Raw genomic sequence first — 22,138 nt, 5'->3', positions numbered from 1 at the left:
GAGCTACCAGCTACAAGCTACCAGCTACAAGCTACCAGCTACGAGCTACCAGCTAGTCCTGGTGGAGGCGAAGTGTACTGCTTGAGCATGTAGCTAGGTTTAGCTGAACTGTTAGCAGGTGAGCTACCAGACAAAGCTTTATTTCTCATTTCTCCATAAAGCCATGATTTTGACACGTTTTAACAAAGCTATAAAGTAACAACCCTACATTGCAATCTAAATTGCATTCTCAATTATGTTTTGGGAGACACAAACATTTTTTTTACAAAATTTGGTTAGACAACATCATGGTTTGGCTTCAAATAGGTACGTTTGTTACTTAACTTAAGTTACAATAAGTTAACATTTGTGGGACACAAATAGCGGTCAACACAAAGTCCTGTGTCTGTCTCTCCTGTGTGGACTTGGATTAGAAACATAATTGTCATGGAATCACAAAATGTGATGACAACCGTTGTGTTCATCATTAAAAATATTTTTTTGATGAAGATGACGTTAGAATTCAGGACAAATTATCATTTGCCGAGGCTGAAAGCTAAAGGTCAAGGTGAACAGTTTTCTGTTAGCATTTACAGTGGAGGATCACGTCTGCCAGCAGAATACTAATACAGTGGTATTTTCAGGTAGAAAGCTCGTATCCATTGTGTCTCCAGTGTTGAATGACCTTGGATATTGACTTGGTGGTGGAGGGGAATTATTTCTGCCTGTTCCTAAGCAACAAAACTTTGTCTGACTTTGTTGTTACAGCTGACACACACAAAAAAAAACAAAAAAAAAAACAAATGAAATGAATCTGCTCATTTCAAAACGTGATGACGATTAAACGAAATCTTAAAGCTTAAGAACTTTTCCTCTTCGGTCCCCCTACAGGTTGGAAGGGAATTGTCCATTACTGCCGGTCGTAAATAATTTACAATATACAGTATATTAGCACAATAGCGCCTTAGCTAACATGAGCCAATAAAATAATCGACAATGTATTGTACACAGATGCACACTGTTGGAAAAAAAATGATTACCGGTATTATTTACAAGTCCAGCAGCAACAAAGCCAAGTCACCATCCGTCTTGCATTTTGTAGCCTCCTTCAGCTCTCGCCAATGAGTGTGAGCCGGTCCGATATTCACTCTCGTACGAGCTCTTTCTTTGTCATGCTCCCGTTTTCTTTTCTTCGCCTCATCGGACATTATACTCCTCCTTTTCTCTGCAGGCTCTGCCATGACGCCAATTTAAAAACTACCTAGTTGCAAGGTATCTTCCATGTACCTGCCGGGTGTTCTCCCACTGATCTCTACGCAGCCAATAGAGGGCTGCAGAGGGAATGCTGAAGTGCTGTTCACCCGGTTTTGAGGTGATGAACCACTGAAACTATTTTGGAAACATTATTTTATGGCACTAAATACTCTTTAGTGTTGCTTCAAAAAGTGAATATTTAGAAAATTTTACTTGAAAAGAGAAGCATTGAGAGCAACTGCTAACCCTAACCCTTCCACAGTCTCAGCTGAAGAAAAATGGCGCCCTCACTCAACTGTTTGTTTTGCATTAGGCTTCCTGTTGAACCAGGATCTGGTCTGTGATTGTGCCCGAGCCTGGAAAACACACACAGCAGAGATGTGGCGCTAACAGACAGGAGCCCTGGGGACCCCGTGAAAATCTGGCATCTGCTCGGCAGGCTGGAAATTCATAAACCAAATCCAGTATGCATTTTAAAGCCAGCTGCCGCTGACGGCTGTGACATGACAGAAAAAAGGCGGTCGGGAAACGGGAATCAGTCACGAGGCGCTCGGCGTTCTGTTCAGCTCGTTCTGTTCAGCTTGATTTCCCTGATGCTCGCTGATGAGATCTCAAAGCTTAAAAAGCCGACAGGTCGCCGCAGGATGATCAAGTCCAATAAAATAATAAAAAAAAGAATGATTGGTTAACATTTGAATGGCAGTGATTACAGTGCAGCAGCTTTTGTTTCAGTCTATGAAATAATCTAGAAGAGTCAGGCGCTTACGGAGAATCAGCTTCACGGTAGAGTTGCACAACGGTCACGGATCTGCAATCAGACGCACGGTTTAACTGGCAGAGAGAGTGCATGCTGAGGGGCCAGCTGCCTCCCGGCTCAGGCTAAAAGAACCACATACAGGTTCACCACAGTCAGAACAAGCAATGGAGAGGACCAAAGTATGGGATGAATGAGCAGAAACCGGGGGAGGTCCAACACAGGCAACACAGACTACAGAACTTTCTGGCTTTCACAGCATCCCGGCATCATCATGGGGTTTCACAATCCAACAGACCAAAGGGCATCATCTGATCTTCTCCCCAGATCCTTCAGAAAAGGAAACCTTCCAATGCCCCTTTGTGAGATCCCAGGTGGTTGTTAATCATGCAGCGCTGAGGCTTTTAATTCGCTCATCAATAGGAGACGTGGGCTAGGCATCAAATACACTTTGTCTACGTTCCTGAAACCATTACGTGCACTATGACTGGCTTTGTGAATCAATGAGAGCGTGGAGAACCGATCGTGATGCTGCCGGCTGGACAAAGAAAACGAGGAAAAAAAACGAGCCAAACAGTCGAGCGGCGTCCGTCTCCCACCTGAAAGGCGTGCGGCGTATCGTCCACACAGTAAACCCGCAGGCTGTAGCTGCTGGAGCCGGCCTCCATGCTGCCGAACACCGCCAGCTTCAGCCGCTTGACGGCGGCCTGCGTCAGCGGCTCGCCCACCAGGGCGTATGAGCCCGGCTGGTCCAGGAGCAGGTGGCAGCTCGCCGAGTCCAGCAGGCAGTAACAGGATGTGCACTCCTCCTCCACCAACATCACTTCCTGTAAGAAAGCACAGAGGTGGCAGTCTTTATCGTCCTGGGAATAAAATATCAACTGCACACTATCTTTAACTCCCTTTCTTAACATTTTACTTCTCAGGCCGTCATCAGGTAAAATCAGAGCAGATTACTTGGTTCTTTCATACTATTCAAACACCAAATGTGCATGGAGCATACAGATTTGACCCTGAATGTTTTGGGGAATTTGTGCAAGGAGAAAAGGAAACATGATGTCCGCTGATTGCTTGTTGGAAAGCCTGCTTGCATTGAAAGAAAAGCTGGTTGGATCAGCGAGGACTCTTTAAACAGTTATGGGTGTTATGTCATACACATCTTCTATCTAACTATACGGCAAGGAATCTCTGTGTGTGTCTCCTTGGGAACTGTTCATCTGATCTACGGCCCCGGTATGTGTGTCCAGGTTGATGCAATGTGGACACAATATTATATACATAGTATACATTTTTAATTTCCACTTATGCTGTGTTCACACCAAATACCAAGGGGATTTTCACCATACGTGAGTTTCACCACCGGATCATCTGTTTTAATTCATCATGGCAGAAAAAAACACAATCACTAGATTTTCACCCAGCTGTCTACGTCTAGCTGGCCTAGCTGCAGGTTTACCACAAAACAAACACATCTTCAGTGATTTAATCCCAATAAATGTATCAAAAAGGATGCAAAATAACATAAGGACGCTGATTTATAACAAAATCAGTCATTCATGTCAACTTTTTTTGAATAATATCCCAATTCATTAAATTACAATTTGCAGTTCTTCTGTGTCCATGAAATCAATCAGGAAATGTTTTATTAGCATTTCAATTTCCATCATATTTTAATTCCTTTAATATGCAATTCATGAGATATGGGATGTTGGACTGAACTAAATACACAGATGGCTGAAAGAAACGTGAGGATTATAACAGTGTTATTCTTGCTCTGCTCTAACCTGCTAGTTTTCAAACAGATAATTGAATTAAAGTAAAATTTAGATCATATATTGGAGGTGAAACATTGCCCCTTATTTGTTTGGAGACGTGGCCGGGCGTTACAATCTTTCCTTTAAAGGGAAATCAATACAATCTATTGAATTAAACTCAAATCAGCATGGGGGTAAAACCCCAACCATCACAAATAGTCAGACATTATCTTGCACAGCATGTTTGAGGCTCCCCATGCTGCGATACTGGAAGTGCTTTTTATTTATTTTTTTGCTATTGCAGAACTAAATATTCACGCCCGCAGCTAAATAGATATGACTGGAAATATGTGCAAATGAACTTGTGTAAACAGTGAAATGGATCGCTGCTGCTAAATAACAGTGCAAGGTAACAACGCTGCTTTCAATCAGACAAATCCCACACCGGCTGTCTCAGCAGCCTCCTGAGAACGAGAGGAAACATGAGGGACGGTTTTCATACAATGCAGACGGTTTTATTCATGAGACGACAGCAGCAGCAGCAGCAGCCGGGAAGAACTACGTTATATCCAACTGGAATGAAGGAATCTGTAATGTCTTTCCTTTCATATAGCTCACATTGATAAGAAGATATTATAACAAACCCGCCAGGAAGGGGGAGTTCAAATATACCGAGTGATGACAGGCCACGAATGAAATGAACAAACGCCGTTTCAAGTTTTCGTGACTGAAATCATTAACGATGTGTCACCAACTCCAATTAAAACCCGTCGCTTCAAGGAAAATGTCCTTGAAGAAGAACTCACAATGATATACTGTATAATATACTGTATAATATACTAAGCTATTTATTTAAATACTTCAGCCACCAAATGACCATTTGAATATCAATTACAGACCGTGTGTTAGCTTGAATCCTTGAAGAAAACTGTTTTTCTAGCACTTATGAATGGAAGTAAAAGAGGGAAACTCTCACACGACTCGTGCAGTATAATTCAAGTCATATTTATCCGGTCCCAAACACACACATCTTTACTAGACCCGTCCTATTTAAACCACTTCATCTGCACATTACTGGTCCATGTGAGTCCGGATGAGCTCCTCATCTCCCGGCTTTTGATCCGGTATTCACAGTGGAGTTCAATTCAAGATACTGAAGTGAACATGGCGAGTAATTGATTTACAAATGGTAAAGTTTTATTCCTTTAACCTGCTCCGGAGCCACAAGGTGAGTTGTTTTTCCCCGTGTGAGGATAATCCAAGCAGAGGAAGGCAACTTCACCTTCGAATGTCTCTCACAGTATGTTGCAGTAAAGAATCCGGACGACATGTGATTATGCACTTTAATGAGGAGCCGTGAGACCAAACAAAGACCAGCATGCATTCCCTCGACGGCCTTGAAACGCCAACATAACCGCAGTCCTCCATAATCTACAGACTTGTCTCATTATCATCACATGTTTTCACAATAACTCTCCTTCCCTTTTAAATGCACACGCAGTTAATCAGTGCATTCATTCGATCCGCCGCATCGCTCAATGAGATGCAACATCAGGTGTCTGGATTCCTTCTGTGAATACTTTATGTTAATGCGTTTTTTTTTACTTATCTGCATCCTCGTGAGCGCAGTTTAACATGCCGCAACACGGCATCGAACAACAACGCGGTGGCTAGGGGGGCCGAGGGGGTCTTCTGTGGGTTGTGTGTATTCTAACGACAGCTGAAAGAAGGCGGTTTTATTATCGCTGTGCGTTTGCAGCTATTATGCTCCGTCTCACTTCAGGTTGGAGCTCGATGGTAAGTCTAATATTACAGCTAAAACTCAAAGGCACATGAATTCACATTCCCTCCGGTCGCCCCCCTTTCCTCATTTGCAACACTCGCACATCTTGAGAAATTGCCCCTCTCACGCTGAAAGGAATTTTTTCCTGTTTGTCACACGGCGAACCGAGAATGCTTATAAAAGGTGAGGTGAGGTAAACATGAGCTGGAAGTGAAAAGGAGAGGGGGGAGAAGTGGTGACACCTCGGTGAGCAAACAACATGTCAGAAGTTGAGATCTTCAGAACAACAATAATCTCTGACTGAATGACCTGAAGGTCAGAGACGAGACTTCCTGTTTGACAAAGATCAGAACATGAGGGAAAGAGAGAGACTTCCGTTTCCGGATTTTGTAACCCTGATGCAAAAACTCACATCTGCATGTTGCCTCCATGTTCCCATACAACTAAACTGCACTTCCAAGGAAACAAAACAGATTTTAAACACGTAGTTAATGAACAAACCAAAAACGCTACAGAAGTACTCGGTTCACACAGGACCTGAACAACAAAGACCTTTTTGACCCATCCGCCATCCAAACCTCTTCTCTGTGGATCTGTGGTCTCAAAACATCAAGAGCAAACATGAACAGCTACCAAAAAACAAATTCACGATGCGGTTTGGTTGTGTGGGAATGTCATTTTTTGGAGACCAGGCTACAACAAGAAGCTCCTCGGACAACCCTCTCCTGTTATCTTCCCATGCTAATGAAACGGCACTTAAACCTAGATTTGCAGCTTGTTACAATAAAAGATGAGGATGAAAGGGCGTCAACTTCATAGTGACTTTAATACATTTAGCCGACACATTTGTAAACTAAAGATTTGTGTGTTCACAGTGTTGGGGCGTGTGATGGCGGTCGGGAGATGTCCGATAAGGCGAATGGAGAGAAACAATCTCCATGAATCTCCTCCAGATTGCCTCACATCTAAATTCAGCGTGCCACGTCTTTCCTGATCCCCTAATCGATACCGCCCTCGTCTAACTGGCCCTTATAGCACCCTCGTTGGAGCCGACCCCCCCACCCCCGCTGACTGACAGCAGCCATGCCTCTTCCCGGCCATTACACGCTGTAATTGTTTCTTTATTTTGCTCCTGCCGGGCCGGCGGCATCCGAACCCACAGAGACCACGAGGTGGGATCGATGAGCTCACCCACAAAGCCCCAGAAGTCCTTTATGGCTCGCACATAATTCACCCGACACGTGTCACGCCACCTTTACCGCATCAAGCACATATATAAAAGGTCAGCAGGCAGAGGGACGTCCAGGAAGATGACATTAGCATCCATGCATACAGCGAGGGACATCTGTTACTGTAGGGGACCCGGTCCTGGTCTGTGTTTTCAATGCGACCCACGAGATCCGATGTGCCAGGTCGGTACTCGGCTGTGTCCACATCTGTGTCCACACTTTAATTTGATATATAACGTGATGAAATTAGAGGCAAGAAAACCTTTGCAAACACATTTCATTTCCTGATGATTTTCACAATAAAAGTCCCCCGTTTCTCTGGTTTTGCTGCTCACTAACAGTTTACATTTGGAATGGCCACGTACAAAACTACGCCTGTTCGATGCTAAACACATTTCATTTCCCAGAAAGTCTTCACAATAACATTCCCCTGTTATCTTGTAATTGGAAAAAAGGCTGCAGAGTTTGAATTCTATAAATTGAAATTGACTTTTGTATTAAAAAAAGTTTGCTCTAGACATAGAATAAGAAAGAAATATACATTTAATTGCTGCATTTTCCTCTGCAGCTTTTCGTACGGAGCCACTTTGCAGCCAGAAAGAGGCTGAAAAGCTTGAAGGGAACTGCAGGATTGGTTGTTAATTCTCCGTAGTTCCATTTCACACTATACATAGTCATATAAAAAATGTTGATGAGAGCAGCTTTAAGGTTTATGGATATGCCTGCAGCTGGCTGAGATATTTACTGTAGCTGCATAAGCTAATAAAGAACCAGATGGGTATCAAGTGGGGAAACATGCAGTTATTATGATGCGACGGCTTCTATTGGTTTGATTCCTGATGTAGTTTGTTTACTTCCTTTTGTCGCCTCGGCGTTGAAGACGTGTTCCTACAGATGTCACAGACTGTTTGGGACAACATGTGACCTTTCAAGACGGTGACATCACAGCACAACCCAACTGTTTACATCTACACTCACATATATTATTTATTTATTATTTATTCATCACATGCTGCCTTTTAAAATTGCTCTGTTTTGTATTATTTATCTATTTTATACTTTTTGTTTTACATTGTTTGACATCCTGTGGACAGCAAACAAAGAATTTCATTGTACAGGAAAACATCTTCCTTTATTATGCACATGATAATAAATGCTTTGAATCTTGATTTGAATCTTGGAACATAAACTCTGGTACTTTAGGCAGTGACTGGTATATTTGGTGTTTTTCTTTACAGAAGCTGCACTTCAGTAGAATTTATATTCTAGTCTTTATGTGCAGCACTGCAGTCATAAACAGTGGAAACATTGAAGTTGGGGGTGTTTTCTCTGCCTTCATTCCTGTTGACATTTAGCTAAAATAAAAAAGAAATGGAGCCTCTGAGGAAGGAGAGAAGTGCTGTGTCTGATCTGAGAGAGCAACTTGATGAGTCGTACCCGACATGTGTTGCTCTGCAGCTCTCACCTCCCATTTGCTCTCCTGGGTTTTCCTCTTGACCTGGATGTTCCAGTTTTCAGGGTCCACCTCGGCGCAGTGAGCGATGGTCAAGGCCACCGGGGAGAAAAGGTCCAGACCTGGGGGGCCGTACGTCACCTCGGGGCCCAGGAGGGTTTCACAGCCTTCCAGTGTTTGGACACTAAACACAGGAGAGATTGACATGGAGAGAAAGAGGCACGCTGTTAAAAAAGTGGTGGTCCTAAAGTAGGTTTACATTCTGCCATGTCACACCTTTTTTTTGTCTTTTAAAAAATGTATATTTTCCCTGTCAGGTGAAAAGTAAATAAATGTACACTTCCAGTGAAAATGAAGTTTTTGAAAGACTAAATGCCAACAAATGAATGGAAGCACAAGATTTGTTGAAAAAAACATGTTATGAATTTTGGAAATTATTATTATTACAGAAACAACAGAGAGCTGATTTAAAAAAAAAATGTAATCCATTTTGATAATTTGATTACATACATTCTTAACACAGAATACAGTTTCCTTTTTTTTGGTTTGTTAGTTACAGAATGCCATTCCGTGTAATCTCCCCTCCATCTCCTGTAGGTAATACTGTAATAACCATGTATAAATACCTCAATCAAAACAGCCAAACTATTCCTTTAACATCCCTAAACTGCTGCTATAAATAATCTCTCTGGCTCCTCTCACACACATTAGTAGTACACAGCCCGGCTGCAGGACTTGAGAAAAAGTCACATTATTTGCCAGCGAGTCGGGGTGAGCTCATTAACTCTGACTCACAACAGACAGCTCCTGCCAGTCGATGGTGGCAGCAGTTGGTTTTATAGAGACGGGATCATGACAGGGGAGATCAATGCCCCAACAAAGCTTTCTAATCTCATATCAGTCAGCGGCGATCAGAGATCTGAGTGTTGATTTGTTCAGATTTCCTCCTTTGAGTGAGGAGTGACTCCTCGTTGTCATGAGAGCAGCGGCTTTAACGTGCGAGGAGAAACGCCTGATCGCAGATTGCAGATGGATTCTACACACTCTGATGTATAATCAAGAACAATTCCAGGTTATAACAACTTGGAGGCACTTGGACCAGGACAGCGCTGCCAGCTTCTTTTGTTCGCCTTTTAGAAAACAACGTATTCACTGCGGTTAAAAACACGTTTGCTCTTCTGCTTGCTACACAAAGGGAGTTACTCACCGATGAGTCATACTCATCACAGAAGGTTGATTTAATAATACGAGAGGAGAATTTTGTTTGAGGATTTTTAACACATTTTTGAGGGTGATGACATAAAATGATGACCGATGGCGACCGACGTTTTGAAGCTGAATTCAAAAAGCTGAACAGAAGCTTTTAATGTTATAAAAAAAAAAAAAAAATGACACAATGTTGGCATACAAAGCACTGTGTGCTTGCGTACATCTTCACCAGGAAGCTTTTGTTGCTATAGAGCCTAAATCCTGTCAACAATGTGAGGTTTTGAGACTGAAAGAAGTGAGGATACCTGAAATGTCAGGATAACACACACACACACACACACACACACACACACACACACACACACACACACACACACATACACACAGACAAATTTAGCAAGTAGAGCTCAACGAGTGAGAAAGTGAGAGAGAGAGAGAGAAAGTGAGAGAGAGAGAGATAGAGAGAGGGAGAGAGGGGAGTGATGGTTGATCGAGATATAAGGTGAAGAAAAAATGCAAATATTGTGTTAAAATAAGTGTTTGTTTCATAAAACATGGCTAAAATGGCAAATTATAAACCACAGAACTAATTTTCTGCTTGCTATGCAACAACTGATACACTAATCGTCTCAAAAATGATCCTCCAACTTTATTGATTGAAAACTATTGAAATTACTGCCTCAACATTTGACCAGTTGCACATCTTCAGCCTGCCCACTCCCCTTCATCTCTCAGCTCAGTTCGGTTCCTCCTGTTATGCAAACAGCAGCGAGAGCACTCGACCGCCCTTCATGCAGTGGGCAGGGAGCAGATTAGCTCTTTTTCCCAAAGTAGCCTGCAAACCCCAGAGTGCGGTGGCGACCTCAGAAGAAGCATCCGAGCCTGGACCGACTCTCTCGCCGCCACTCGGCATCAAGGTGAAGGGGCCCCGGCGCGGCCCCACTCTTGAGCCCCTCGACGAGGTGCATTATTTAAAGAGAGCGATGACTCACTCCTCGGGGGGGGAGCCGTACAAAGTGGCAGATCGGGCTTCATAACACACGCATTAGCACGCTCCATTAGCGTCACCTTTTAATCTGCGTGTAGTCTCCCACCGTTCTTGTCCCGCCAAGCTTTTTTTGGGCCCGTTTTTAAGTCGATGTGGACCCCCTCACGCAACACATTAATCAAACGGGCACCCAGAGGTGAAGCACCGCACATCGCTGCAACTATCTAGCGGTGACATACAGTTTTTTAGTTTCCCCCCGCTTCGATCATTTGCGGCATCAATCTTCGGCTACTGTCTCATTTTTAACGGCGAGGCATTCATCACAACTTCAGTAATCAAGGAGACGGAGTCACGTGACCATCTGTAAAACGCAAGCAATAATTTTAAACCCATCACCGATCTGTTTGAATAAACATCACGAGGCACCGGGCCTTGATTTATAATACCATCGTAACGACTATTCAACTAACTGTGATGCCACTTCATCTTTAATCCCAGACCTCGGTGTTCTGGAAGAGAAACGAGGCTAATCACTTGAAACCTCTCAGCATGACTCGGTCACTTATTATAGAGTGCGCTCCTCGGATAACTAAAAATAATTTCTTAAATCACAGAGTTGAACAAATGCTTGTAGCAATTGGCATAAAAAATACTGGAAGTCTTTGCCAACTTGGGGCATTATTACGACAGCGTATTAGAGCCACTGTAGGGTTGCTATGACAACAAGTGAAATCTACTTAGCCCAACCGCCCGATCAATAAACACCCATAAGATGACAATTTGGCACATATTAATAAAACCGTAACCATGAACAGCCATCACCGTAACAAGGTGCTGTCACACGTTGTGATGTATTCATTAGAAAAATAAATACAACATTCATGGGAAGTTAGCTAGCATAGATGCTGGTTGTAAGCATTGTAATACACTCACAAATTTGCCACTTTATAAACTTGCAAATTTGCAACTTTTTTCTTGGAATATTGCCCCTCTCTTGGCTCTGTTTTTTTCTTCCTACAGTGACTCAAATACACCGTTGTACATTATTATGAATATCGAAAATTATCAAATTGAACCCAGATGGGCTAATGTAAACTAGAGGCGACGCCATGCGTGGAGATTAGCTGTGGTGACCCCTGTTTGTTCGGAGTACCTCCCACTGCTGTTCCAGAGGTTTTGTCGTCCTCGTGCACTTCATACTCAGCTTGTCATTACAACTTATGAGGCTCAAAGTTATTGGTAATGAGTCCATCAAGGGAAACCGATCGCCGAGCAGTCAATTGTTCACTCTCCAAAGTCTGCTCCTCTTGTTTTGATGGAGTCGATAAAGGGCCGAGACGTGTGTGTGAGTGTGTGTGAGTCAAGGGTCTATTTCAACAGCAAATGGAAAAGATGATGGCCATAGTGAAAAATCAATGTCCAGTTTAATCGCCATCCCTTTAAAACAAACTTTAAAATTCCAAGTTTTTATAGGTGATATTGCCCCTCGAAATAAAGCAATAAAATCCTTTTAAACATGTCATTAATACGGGTCTTATTTTGAAGGTATACGGTTGATTTTATTTTAGTGGGGCCTGAGGGAATGCAGTGTCAATCAATGTTGGGCAGCTGGTCCCTCCGTGTGCACTTTATATGATATTCCTATCCAGGTTGGATCGGTCAGTTATACATGTTTGTGGTTCACATTGCGAGGACATTAAACAGTTTGTCTAAATAAGACATGTTGAACAGTTGCCTGTAGAAACAACTATGATTACCACAGTTGCCAAAATACAGGTGTATATACCATATAATCTCAAGTAAATGCTGGTATTAATATAAACAGTGGCACAGCCAATAATATGCTGCTCCAGTTCCTCTTTTGAACAGAGATACAATTTCAAGAGAAATACAGACTTTTCCATTTTTTTTGCTATTGCCGTTAAGCTGCTGTTAATGAAACTGGACCGTTTCTGTGGATGTTTCACATTAAAACCCAAGAGGAAGGGGGAGGATTATTCCCACTGAGCCCCCGGCAGGCTTTTAATGTGAAACATTTACAGGGGATGTTGAGTGTCACTCGTGGAAGATTAACAGATCCAACCAAAAAACAGCAGGCGGAACTGACTAGAATGCATGAGTGAATTTACTTCTTCATTTATTCTTCCTATATTTTAAAAGATATTTCTGTTGAATGAAAAAAAAATGCACATTAAGGTGCAAAAACGAGTTGACGAAAAGTTGACATATCGATAAAAGCAAAACGCGACAATCCAGAGTTCTGTCTTCACCGTTAAAGGAGAGACAAAGTCTTCTGGAGCAGAATAAACACTTCAGATCAAGATGGATCCAGATGGATCTGGTTTTGATTTTGACAGCTATTATTTCTAGAGTGTTATGTCACCTTGGCGAGAACATCGAGCCGTGTGCTCCGGACTGAGACCGTGAGCGATGTGTCCATCCAGAGGTCTGTGAGATCTATGGACCATGAGAGGCTGATGGCTTAGAGCAGGAGCTGCCACGGCTCTCTCAGATCAGCTGGGTCAGCCTCCGTGCCTTTAGCCTGAAATCTGACCAGAGGGGCCAAAGCCATGTCACACCTCCACACTGGTGCACCTCTACTCTCAACCGTGTCTATTCAATTATCCTTGTAGGTCTCGATCTCAACAGATCAGATTCTGCAATGCACTTTGTGTGTCCTTTATCTGATTTATACCTTAACCTGGACAACAATGAATAACACGTCCCAAGTGGTTACTCCATAGATCACACACATGGGAACCAGTTGCATCATTAAAAGCTCATTTCCGTGCAGGACGAAGTCGTTTCTGCTTCACTACGTTGAGGGATTTATTTCACAATGCAAAGCTCCCCATAAAACCTTGAAGGCAAAGGGAATCTGCCTGACCCAAGCAAAAAAACAACGCAGTCAAAAGATTAAAATGAGCCTTTGAAAAGCACCAACAACATTTTTTTGGGGGGGAAAAAAAAGAAGCTTTAATGGAATTCGATCGGGGGTGTGGAGAAGTAGGTTGGACGGGGATCAAGGGGGGCGCTGCAGGGGGGGGAAGAAAAGGACACAATTCTCGGCATGTCCTCCGGCCTGACAGGATGTAGACAGTGACTGACAGCTGGCGATATGACGAGCACAACACACCACGGGGGGAAATATAGGTGTCTCCAGTAAACACCCCCTTGCTCACACGGAGAAATAAGCACTTGGAAAGCTCTATGTGGTCAAAACAAGATACTGTCAGGTTGAAGGCTGAAATATTTCTGAAGTGATTCCAAAAAGGTGGAGAAAGCAGACATGAACATCAACAACGCTGCCTGATTCTATGCAGCATATCGTAACCCCCACATAATTCTAGAACACTAATGGAGGGTAAAATATGTTTCAGGTGCATTTTACATGGCAGGGACACGTAAAATGCAAATGACTTCACCGGACAAGGCTCACATGTCCCAGGAACGGGTGGACCGAAGAGCAAGTCCCGAGCTCCATTACATATAGTTTTAGGATTTTTTTGTTAAAGTTGTCCTCCGTAACAGTTTTATCTATTTGATTGTCTTTTAAGTTACTATCTATCAAAGAGTGAGTTAAAACAATGGTGATCATGTAACCCACTAATGAAAGTGATTGTACTTGCTGCTTTGCCCAGAAATAGGATCTCCGTGTCTGTGGCAACATTCCCGCTCAAAATTCAAAATTAGGCTTTTAGGTCAGTCAGCAGCGGTTGGTCTGCCGAGGTGGAGCTACTCACAGAAGCGTATGCTGTGTTTCAGCATATGCGTATGGTAACTTCCAACTTCTGAGTCAGGCTCCCTCTAGTCTAAAGTGTTTGACAGGCGCAGCCAGATACATTTAATTTCTGCTGACTCACAATGGAGGATCAACAGGCAGAGAGAGATGACCATTCAACTTCCAGTCCCAAGAAAAAGAAACAAAAAACTAATGGAAGTGAAGAAGAGCAAGTAATCAAGAAGCAAAGTGACCGCGAACGAGGGAAAACACTGTTCGTTTTCCAAAGGAACTCTGGGAGATGAGGTCCCAGAGGCTCGCCTGCAGTTACATCTACCACCAAAGAGGCCGCTAGAAGCAACGTATCTCAAATCATACGTACAACTTTAACGATTCCCTCATTTTCACTAATTTCAGAGCCTTTTTATAGGTTTCCCCCATGATACCTTTTTTTATTTTTATGAGACGTTGTATAGGGTGAAATAAATGAATAGTACTTCAATTTGCCACATATTTTTGTACTATATTTTGATAAGAAGCATTTTTTAATCGGGTAAAGCCTATTATATAGGGTAACATATACACAATGTTAGTGATGGTGTTCCTAACTGTTATGTTAGTGTTCTAGGGTTAAAGGGAAATTGACTGCATTTAAAACTGACCTTGACTCAATCTAGTTCCGATTGCATGTTATTATGTCAACGCGATCTGCCACCATGTTCTCACGTCTAATGCCTCTATTTTTTCCTCCGTGTGAATAAATAGTGACACTTCAGAGGAAGCTGGTGTCTCTCTCCGGGGGGGACGAGTGTGCAAACACTCCCCCTCCCCCCCCCGGAGAGAAGCTCAGTCCATCCAAGGGTCATTACCGAGCTGTGATCTGAATACGTAATGTGGACATGAAACGGGCCCCGGGAGACGCCTGCCTCCCGTATCCATCAGCGAACCCCGACGCTCCATTCATCACGCCGTTCATCATCGCTTAAACAAGCTTCCCGGGTCGCGACTCTCTCTCCCAGAGCGCCGCGTTGTTGACGGCGAGTGGAGTACATATTGACTCTTTAGCAGTAGAGATAAGAGGTTTGACTTTGGTTCCTACGAGTCCAGTTGGCTAAATGAAGGACTCAATTACGGAGCTCCCCTGGGTTGCACAGCGTGAAGCTAAGTTTCTCCATGGCAGCTGGGACATCAAAGCCCAGACCGCCACCTGTGAGGGTCCGCTGAAAGAGGACACCCGTACCATGACACCTAAAGGACTCCTATAGGAGGAAAAGGGCTCCTCGCTGGGCACATCTGTCACACAATCTGCTGCTAAACACACAGATGGGGGTAGTGGGGGTTCACACATCCACCCTGTGCGCTGCTGCCCACACACACATTTATTATTTATTAGTTTGTTTTACTGATAATGCCTGCATTGAAACTGCCCACAGCCAATGTACTTTATCAATATTTTATACTACTATCACTACTAAATGGTACACATACTTGAGTAGCGCGTGATTTACAGTCAAGTCAACATTCAAACATTCCCACACTGATGCTAATAATAATAATGATTAATTATTATCAATAAAATAATAATAATGGCAACAAAAAGTATTATTAATGATGATAATATAATTATTATTTAATACTACTACTACTACGACTACTACTAATAATACTGTAGGCAACAATAAAAAAATAAAAGTAAGTCAAATGAAAAAGTAAGTGAACTGTATTGTTTAGGATTACATATAAGCGATGCATTCTTTATGTTTGGAAACAAACACAAGCCGAAGTCGAACAGCAACTAATAACTACTTGCATTTCCGACCAAACTTGCCATTTTTTCATTTATCCGCAGCTCAAAATATTCCCCAACAAATGCACCATTTCCTCCCGTTTGAGCAGCGTTGGCGAGGGATGACAGTGTCCAGCTGCTTTTGGGGAAATGAGAACGCCTCATTTAAAACAATCGTCGGTAGGAGCCAATGAAGCGAGAGCGAGGAGATACAGATACAGCGGAGTCCGTAAGTACCTCACAATCTTTGCTCTCTGGTTTTGCTTTTGCCATTGAAACCTGCGGCTGTGTACAAATTCAGATATTTTTTTAAACTTGCAACCTGCTTCAGTAAAAGTGTTGAAGAGGTGAAGGTCCTATCGAGCACAAGCTGACTGGAAGGCGTAACAAAATAATTAGAGGGAAACAGGAGGATGGAGAGTCAGCAGAGATGGATGATAAGATAGTGGGAGACTGACAGACAGACAGATGCTTGGATGGATATTTGGGTAAACTCTGGCCTCACCTCGCCTCCCCCTGATTGATCACCATGTACATCTCCCAGGACATATTCTCAGCCACGGCTCCGTGAGGCACCAGCAGGCTGACCCCTGGAAAACACACACAAACGTGTCAACAACACCGGCAGCCTGACAGCGGAGGTGAACATAAGGGCTTACATTACACAGGGGAGGCGATGGAAATATTTACTCCCCATAGAAAAGAAGAACTGAAACAAACTGAATCACATTTTTCCAATTGGCATTCCAGTAGAAATATCATGTACATTTCAGTACTTTCATCAGAGATATTTCACTATATATAATATCTCTGAACTCGAGTGAAGAAGAGTTTTTTTCCTCTATATTGTCCACCGTAAGTTTTCCTCCAACTCACCTTTTGACCTACAGGGGAGCAAACGTTTCTTTCTTTCAGGCCAAATATGATTAAAAATTAAAACCACTTATTACGCACAAACTGTAATTCGCTGAACTGTATTACAGAGTGAAGGAGGATCTACTGCATCTGTCATTTGGCTGCAGCACATCATTTGAATGAAAAATAGTTGGGATAACTGAATTTCAATTGGCTTAGATTCTGCAAAACCTGCCACCATTGCAAAAATATATCCATATTACCACGAGGGAATTTGGAGATTTGGCGCTGTGGTGTCCAATGTGAACACCGTGTGAATCAGATACAGGATCAATGAGTTGGGCAGACTGCTCTAACAGGTGGGCGTGGCTTCCTTTCTCCTTATAAGTCATGTTTTGTTATCTTAAAAACACATCTGTTCATTCCTCTTATTCGGACATGTTTTACCCCCTTTTTTTTTTAGTCCGTCGTTGTCTTCATCCTGATCAGCCTGAAGAGGAATAAACAGGCGCACACAGATCAATATTTGATTTGAATCATGTTGTAAACACAGTTTGTCTGAATAAAACACTATCGACGAGAAACAAAACAATCTTTTCTACTCGCTGCACTTTTGGTTATGCAACATCATTCACTGTCGCTGACACTATTCATCCGCCGCAGTGTGAATGAGGAGAGGCGTTCTCGCCGAAGAGCGTTTAAAGTGCCGCTTTACGAGCGAAAGGTTCAGAGAAGCAGAGAGGGAGATGACAGATAAAGATTTTTTTTTCAGCTCTATGGAAAAGGAATATTTTGTAATACTTAGTCAAGCAGCAGAAATTTCAAGCAGCTTGATTTCAGTGAATAATTGTTCGGTGTTACATGATGGATGAGGCCGCTCAGTAGCGAAGGTGAAAACTGATGAGAACAGATGTGAAGTTGAATACAAAAGATGTTTTGTGTTGCGTTTAAAGGCACAAATAAATGGGTCTATTTACCCAATTAATATAAGAACAAATAAGCAAATGTTTTCTTGTAATATCTACTAATTGTGAGTATGTTCGTGTGTGTTGTTTGTTCCATCCAAAAAGTTAAAAAATACCTGGAAAATAAGCATACCGGTAATATATTTGACTAGGAAATGACATATTATGTACATCATGTTTAATGGAAACCAGTGTTGCATTATGGGTTGTTTGTAGCGTTAATGTTACCAGTTCTTTTAGAGTCAGTCAGCCCAAAAGGTTTTTTTTTTTTTTTTTTTAAAGTTTGATCCCTCAGATTGCCTTAAGAAACACATTAACTAATTTGACCTCCACATCATACAGAAACGTGCTGCACACTGAGAAAACACAAGCAAATGCAGAAATACTGCAAGCCGTAGAAAAAAACACAAATGAAACACCCGGTGAAGTACAACGATCTCCATGGTTACGTACCTCTGGAGGTGAGCACATGCTTTTCTAGTTTATAGAATCCACTCTTCTAGACTGTCGATCGAACTGCACGGATGTAAGGAATGTTGCCACTTTGGTTCCCCGTGACTTCGGCAGCAATCTGCAGTGAAGTGCTGCCTACGGTCGGCCATTCACTCTAATGAAGAGCGTTCTCTGCAGACGGCCAGTGTGAGTGCTGCACTTGACAGCGGCGACTCCTCCACTCAGACCCTTCGGCTGATTTCACCTCACTTCACTGCGCCGGCTACGTACATGAGGACCGCCAACGAGAGCTACGCTTACGCCGGTCAATGCAAACCCCTCCGTTTGTGGCACGCCGTGATGACAGCACGCGCCCCTCGTTTGCCCGAGAGAGCAACCGCAAGGATGCAGAGGAATAACAAGCAGCTACCTGCCCCGGCAACGGCAACTGATGGATCTTAGCAACGGCCTGCAATACATCTAAGGAAATTCATAAATAGTTTGTTTTCTCACCTCAGACAACATTTAGCTTATTCTCATGTGTGTATGTGATAAACTATATTGTCAAAAGTATTAGCTCACATGTCTTGACTCGCATATGAACTTAAATGACATCCCATTCTTAATCCATAGGGTTTAATATGACGTCGGTCCACTCTTTGCAGCTGTAACAGCTTCAACTCTTCTGGGAAGGCTTTCAATGAGGTTCAGGAGTGTGTTTATGGGACTTTTTGACCATTCTTTCAGAAGTGTATTAGTGAGGTCACATACTGATGTTGGACGGGAAGGCCTGGCTCTCAGTCTCCACTCTAATTCATCCCAAAGGTGTTCTATCGGGTTCAGGTCAGGACTCTGCAGGTCATGGACCTTGACCTTGTCATGTTGGAACAGGAAGGGGTCATCCCCAAACTGTTCCACAAAGTTGGGAGCATGGAATTGTCCAACATCTCTTGGTATGCTGAAGCATTCAGAGTTCATTTCACTGGAACTAAGGGGCCAAGCCTAGCTCCTGAAGAACAACCCCACACTATAATCCCCCTCCACCAAACTTTACACGTGGCACAATGCAGTCATGCAAGTACCGTTGTCCTGGCAACCACCAAACCCAGACCTGTCCATCAGATTGCCAGATGGAGAAGCGTGATTTGTCACTCCAGAGAACGTCTCCACTGCTCTAGAGTCCAGTAGCGGCATGCTTTACACCACTGCATCCAACGCTTTGCATTGCACTTGCTGATGTATGGCTTGGATGCAGCTGATCGCCATGGAAACCCATTCCATGAAGCTCTCTACACTGTTCTTGAGCTAATCTGAAGGCCACATGAAGTTTGGAGGTCTGATTGACTCTGCAGAAAGTTGGTGACCTCTGTGCACTATGTGCCTCAGCATCCGCTGACCCCGCTCCGTCATTTTACGTGGTCTACCACTTCTTGGCCGAGTTGCTGTCATTCCCAATCGCTTCCACTTTGTTATAATCCCACTGACAGTTGACTGTGGAATATTTAGGAGTGAGGTAATTTCACGATTGGACTTGTTGGACAGGTGGCATCCTATCACAGTACCACTCTGGAATTCACTGAGCTCCTGAGAGTTTATACAACTGTGGTCATGGTCCGTATCTCCTGGAAGCTGTGCAGCCAACAGAAGAGGTATTAAAATACCTGACACAGGCCTGAACAATATTTTCAACAAATGCACAACACAACACATCTTATGCTGATGTGAGCATCAAAGTGTATTTAGAATTTTTAGTATTTGTTTACAAAATACACTTCATGTCGGCCTATATGGACCTATATGCTCAGGCTTGCTTGAATAGTTGGTATAGCCAACAAAATAATTTGGGAACGCCGGTCCTGGCTGGGTGGCTTCCTGTCAGAGGAAGAGATACATCTAGACAGACAGCATCTGTCTCATGTTGAGTTCCCTCAGTCTGAACTATGGGAAGTATGGGGGGCTTTTAGCAACCTTAAAGAAAGCCATTTTATTCCCACATTTCAATAAACTATTCTTTCTTTTTAGTGGATTTTAGAGATTTATTTGTAGTTGTGTTCCGTTCTATTCTATTTGTTGTGTGTACCGCCAACAAAGACGGACTTCCTTGAGACGCACACAGCAGATCGTTTAACAACAAACAACAATCACGTGGAGAAAAATGTGTGGATTCTATAATGAGCAGTCGCTGCGCCACATTGTCATGGAGACCATCGGTGCACTGCGTGAGCTTCTTTTCATTATCAACACAACAAAAGATAGAGGTGGCGCCGTTTCTGAAAAAAAAACAACAACTCAGATTGCACTTTTTATCTACTTCCTGTGAAGCTCACCAGCGTTCGGCACCACCAGGCGTCCCCCGGCGTGGCCGAACACACCGTTGGTCCTCGGTTGCTCCTTGCTGGCGCTGAAGGGCCCGTTGAGGGTGAGCAGGGCCTTCTTGCGTCTGTCCACAGTGCTGTAGTCCCGGCCCAGGTCCCGCGGGAAGGTCTCGGCAGGGGCTTTGGCGTGGAACTCTGCCCGCTCGGCCACGGCGAGCGAAACCATGAAGGAGCTCTGGACTTTGACCTTGATGTCTGGCAGTGGGTCGAAGAGCTCTTTGTCGGTGCCGTCCTGGAAGCAGAGTGGCGTGCTGTAGGTCCGTCCCACCGTCAGGTCGGGCTGCATGGAGGAGTTCAACAGCAGTGGGTTTCCTGCAGAGATGGAGAGAGATAGCACAACAGCAATCCATTGGTGTCCCAGATATGACTAAATAAGGTCAAGATCAGAGGCTACTGCACTTTCTTTTGTTCATTTCTTGATTTAGCAAGGTAAAAGTTGACATTTTAAAAAGGCCGAGAAGCTGATTATGTACCAAGAATGTTCTTCTTTTTCATTTTCAACGAAAGGAAAAAGATAAAGAAAGAAAGAAAAGGTGTCACTCAGTTTGCATGGATTAAATATCATCAAGGAGATTTCTTTCAGCAGGCACGTTGTAGCAGATTCACGAAAAAGCAGACGCAGCAGATTTGAGATCACAATCGGCTTTTAAACTCCACGTTCCTGGATGTCCTCGGGTAACGCTAATCCAGTTCAAACCAGGATCAAGAGCCACATCTCCGGCTATGACCAGTGGAGCTGCACCGCCGGTTAAAACGCCATGTGCCGGGGGGCAGGCGGCCATTTGTATCAGAGGTAAGACGAGGGAGCACAACCTGGACAGAAGGTCCAGGGCTCGGAGCCACGGTCAGAGTGTTAGATTTAATTACCAGGCACACACACAGCGTGATCTCCATAATCCATCTGCTGGAGTCAGCTCCTCTGGACGCCACGTCGTCCTCCTGAAGGACGGGGAGGGGGGGCAGGGGGGCGGAGGTGACTGCTCTGTAAATGAGAGGAGTCCGTCAGCTCCCAGTGTGGACTCGGCGGCCTGTGGAGGGGGGATCTTCATCAGTGGCCATTAGGCGCGGCGACGCTGCCAAACGGAGCGCGCCCGCATCGATCTGGCAGACTCGGGCGTTCCGTTGCCCCCGGACACGAGCCGTGCCAAGACGACGGCGAAGTCACCGAGTCCTTGCCGCCCAGCTGTTGCCTGGCGAGGGGTGCAAGGCGGGAGGCTAATGTTGTTTTATTTTTAGGGGATTCGTTAATTAGCGCAGGCGTGATTTGTGATGAACATATTGGGGGGAGGATGCTGGTATTCACGACTTGTTCTTCAAAACTCAACTTTTCCTCTTATTTTGGTTTTCCCCAACAGGATTCTGTTAAAAAAGTGAAATACTACTAATACAATATAGACTTTATGGTGCTTAACCTTTAAAGACATTATTTGTGCTGTGTGCTACTCACATTAAATCACAGTGAGCAGGGCTGCAGCTAACCTCAGCTAATCTATATCGATTCATCCTTTTATTATTCCTCAATTTATCAATGAATTATTACGTCTAGTACTCACTATGCAAACATCTTCAAGCGGTGTACAAAAGCGACTAAATTCCTTCTT

The 22,138-nt window shown here is 43.6% G+C and overlaps 2 protein-coding genes across 3 annotated transcripts in view; both read right to left on the bottom strand.

Moving 5' to 3' along the window:
* Positions 1–22,138, bottom strand: part of unc5db (unc-5 netrin receptor Db) — a 135,465-nt gene that overhangs the window by 11,895 nt on the left and 101,432 nt on the right. For both annotated transcript variants that reach the window (XM_084024635.1, XM_084024636.1), the window contains 4 exons: positions 20,490–20,849; positions 16,416–16,500; positions 8,219–8,390; positions 2,587–2,814 (listed from right to left, as the gene is read on the bottom strand). In XM_084024635.1, coding sequence (XP_083880761.1) covers positions 2,587–2,814; positions 8,219–8,390; positions 16,416–16,500; positions 20,490–20,849 — 845 coding nt within the window. The remainder of the gene's footprint in view (positions 1–2,586; positions 2,815–8,218; positions 8,391–16,415; positions 16,501–20,489; positions 20,850–22,138) is intronic.
* hdr (hematopoietic death receptor) overlaps positions 1–22,138 on the bottom strand; it is a 119,761-nt gene that overhangs the window by 23,061 nt on the left and 74,562 nt on the right. The gene's annotated exons all lie outside the window — the stretch shown is intronic.

Source organism: Eutrigla gurnardus, assembly GCF_963514095.1.
Source record: "Eutrigla gurnardus genome assembly, chromosome: 13".
Lineage (NCBI taxonomy): Eukaryota > Metazoa > Chordata > Actinopteri > Perciformes > Triglidae > Eutrigla > Eutrigla gurnardus.
This window is presented reverse-complemented; position numbering and strand designations above follow the sequence as displayed.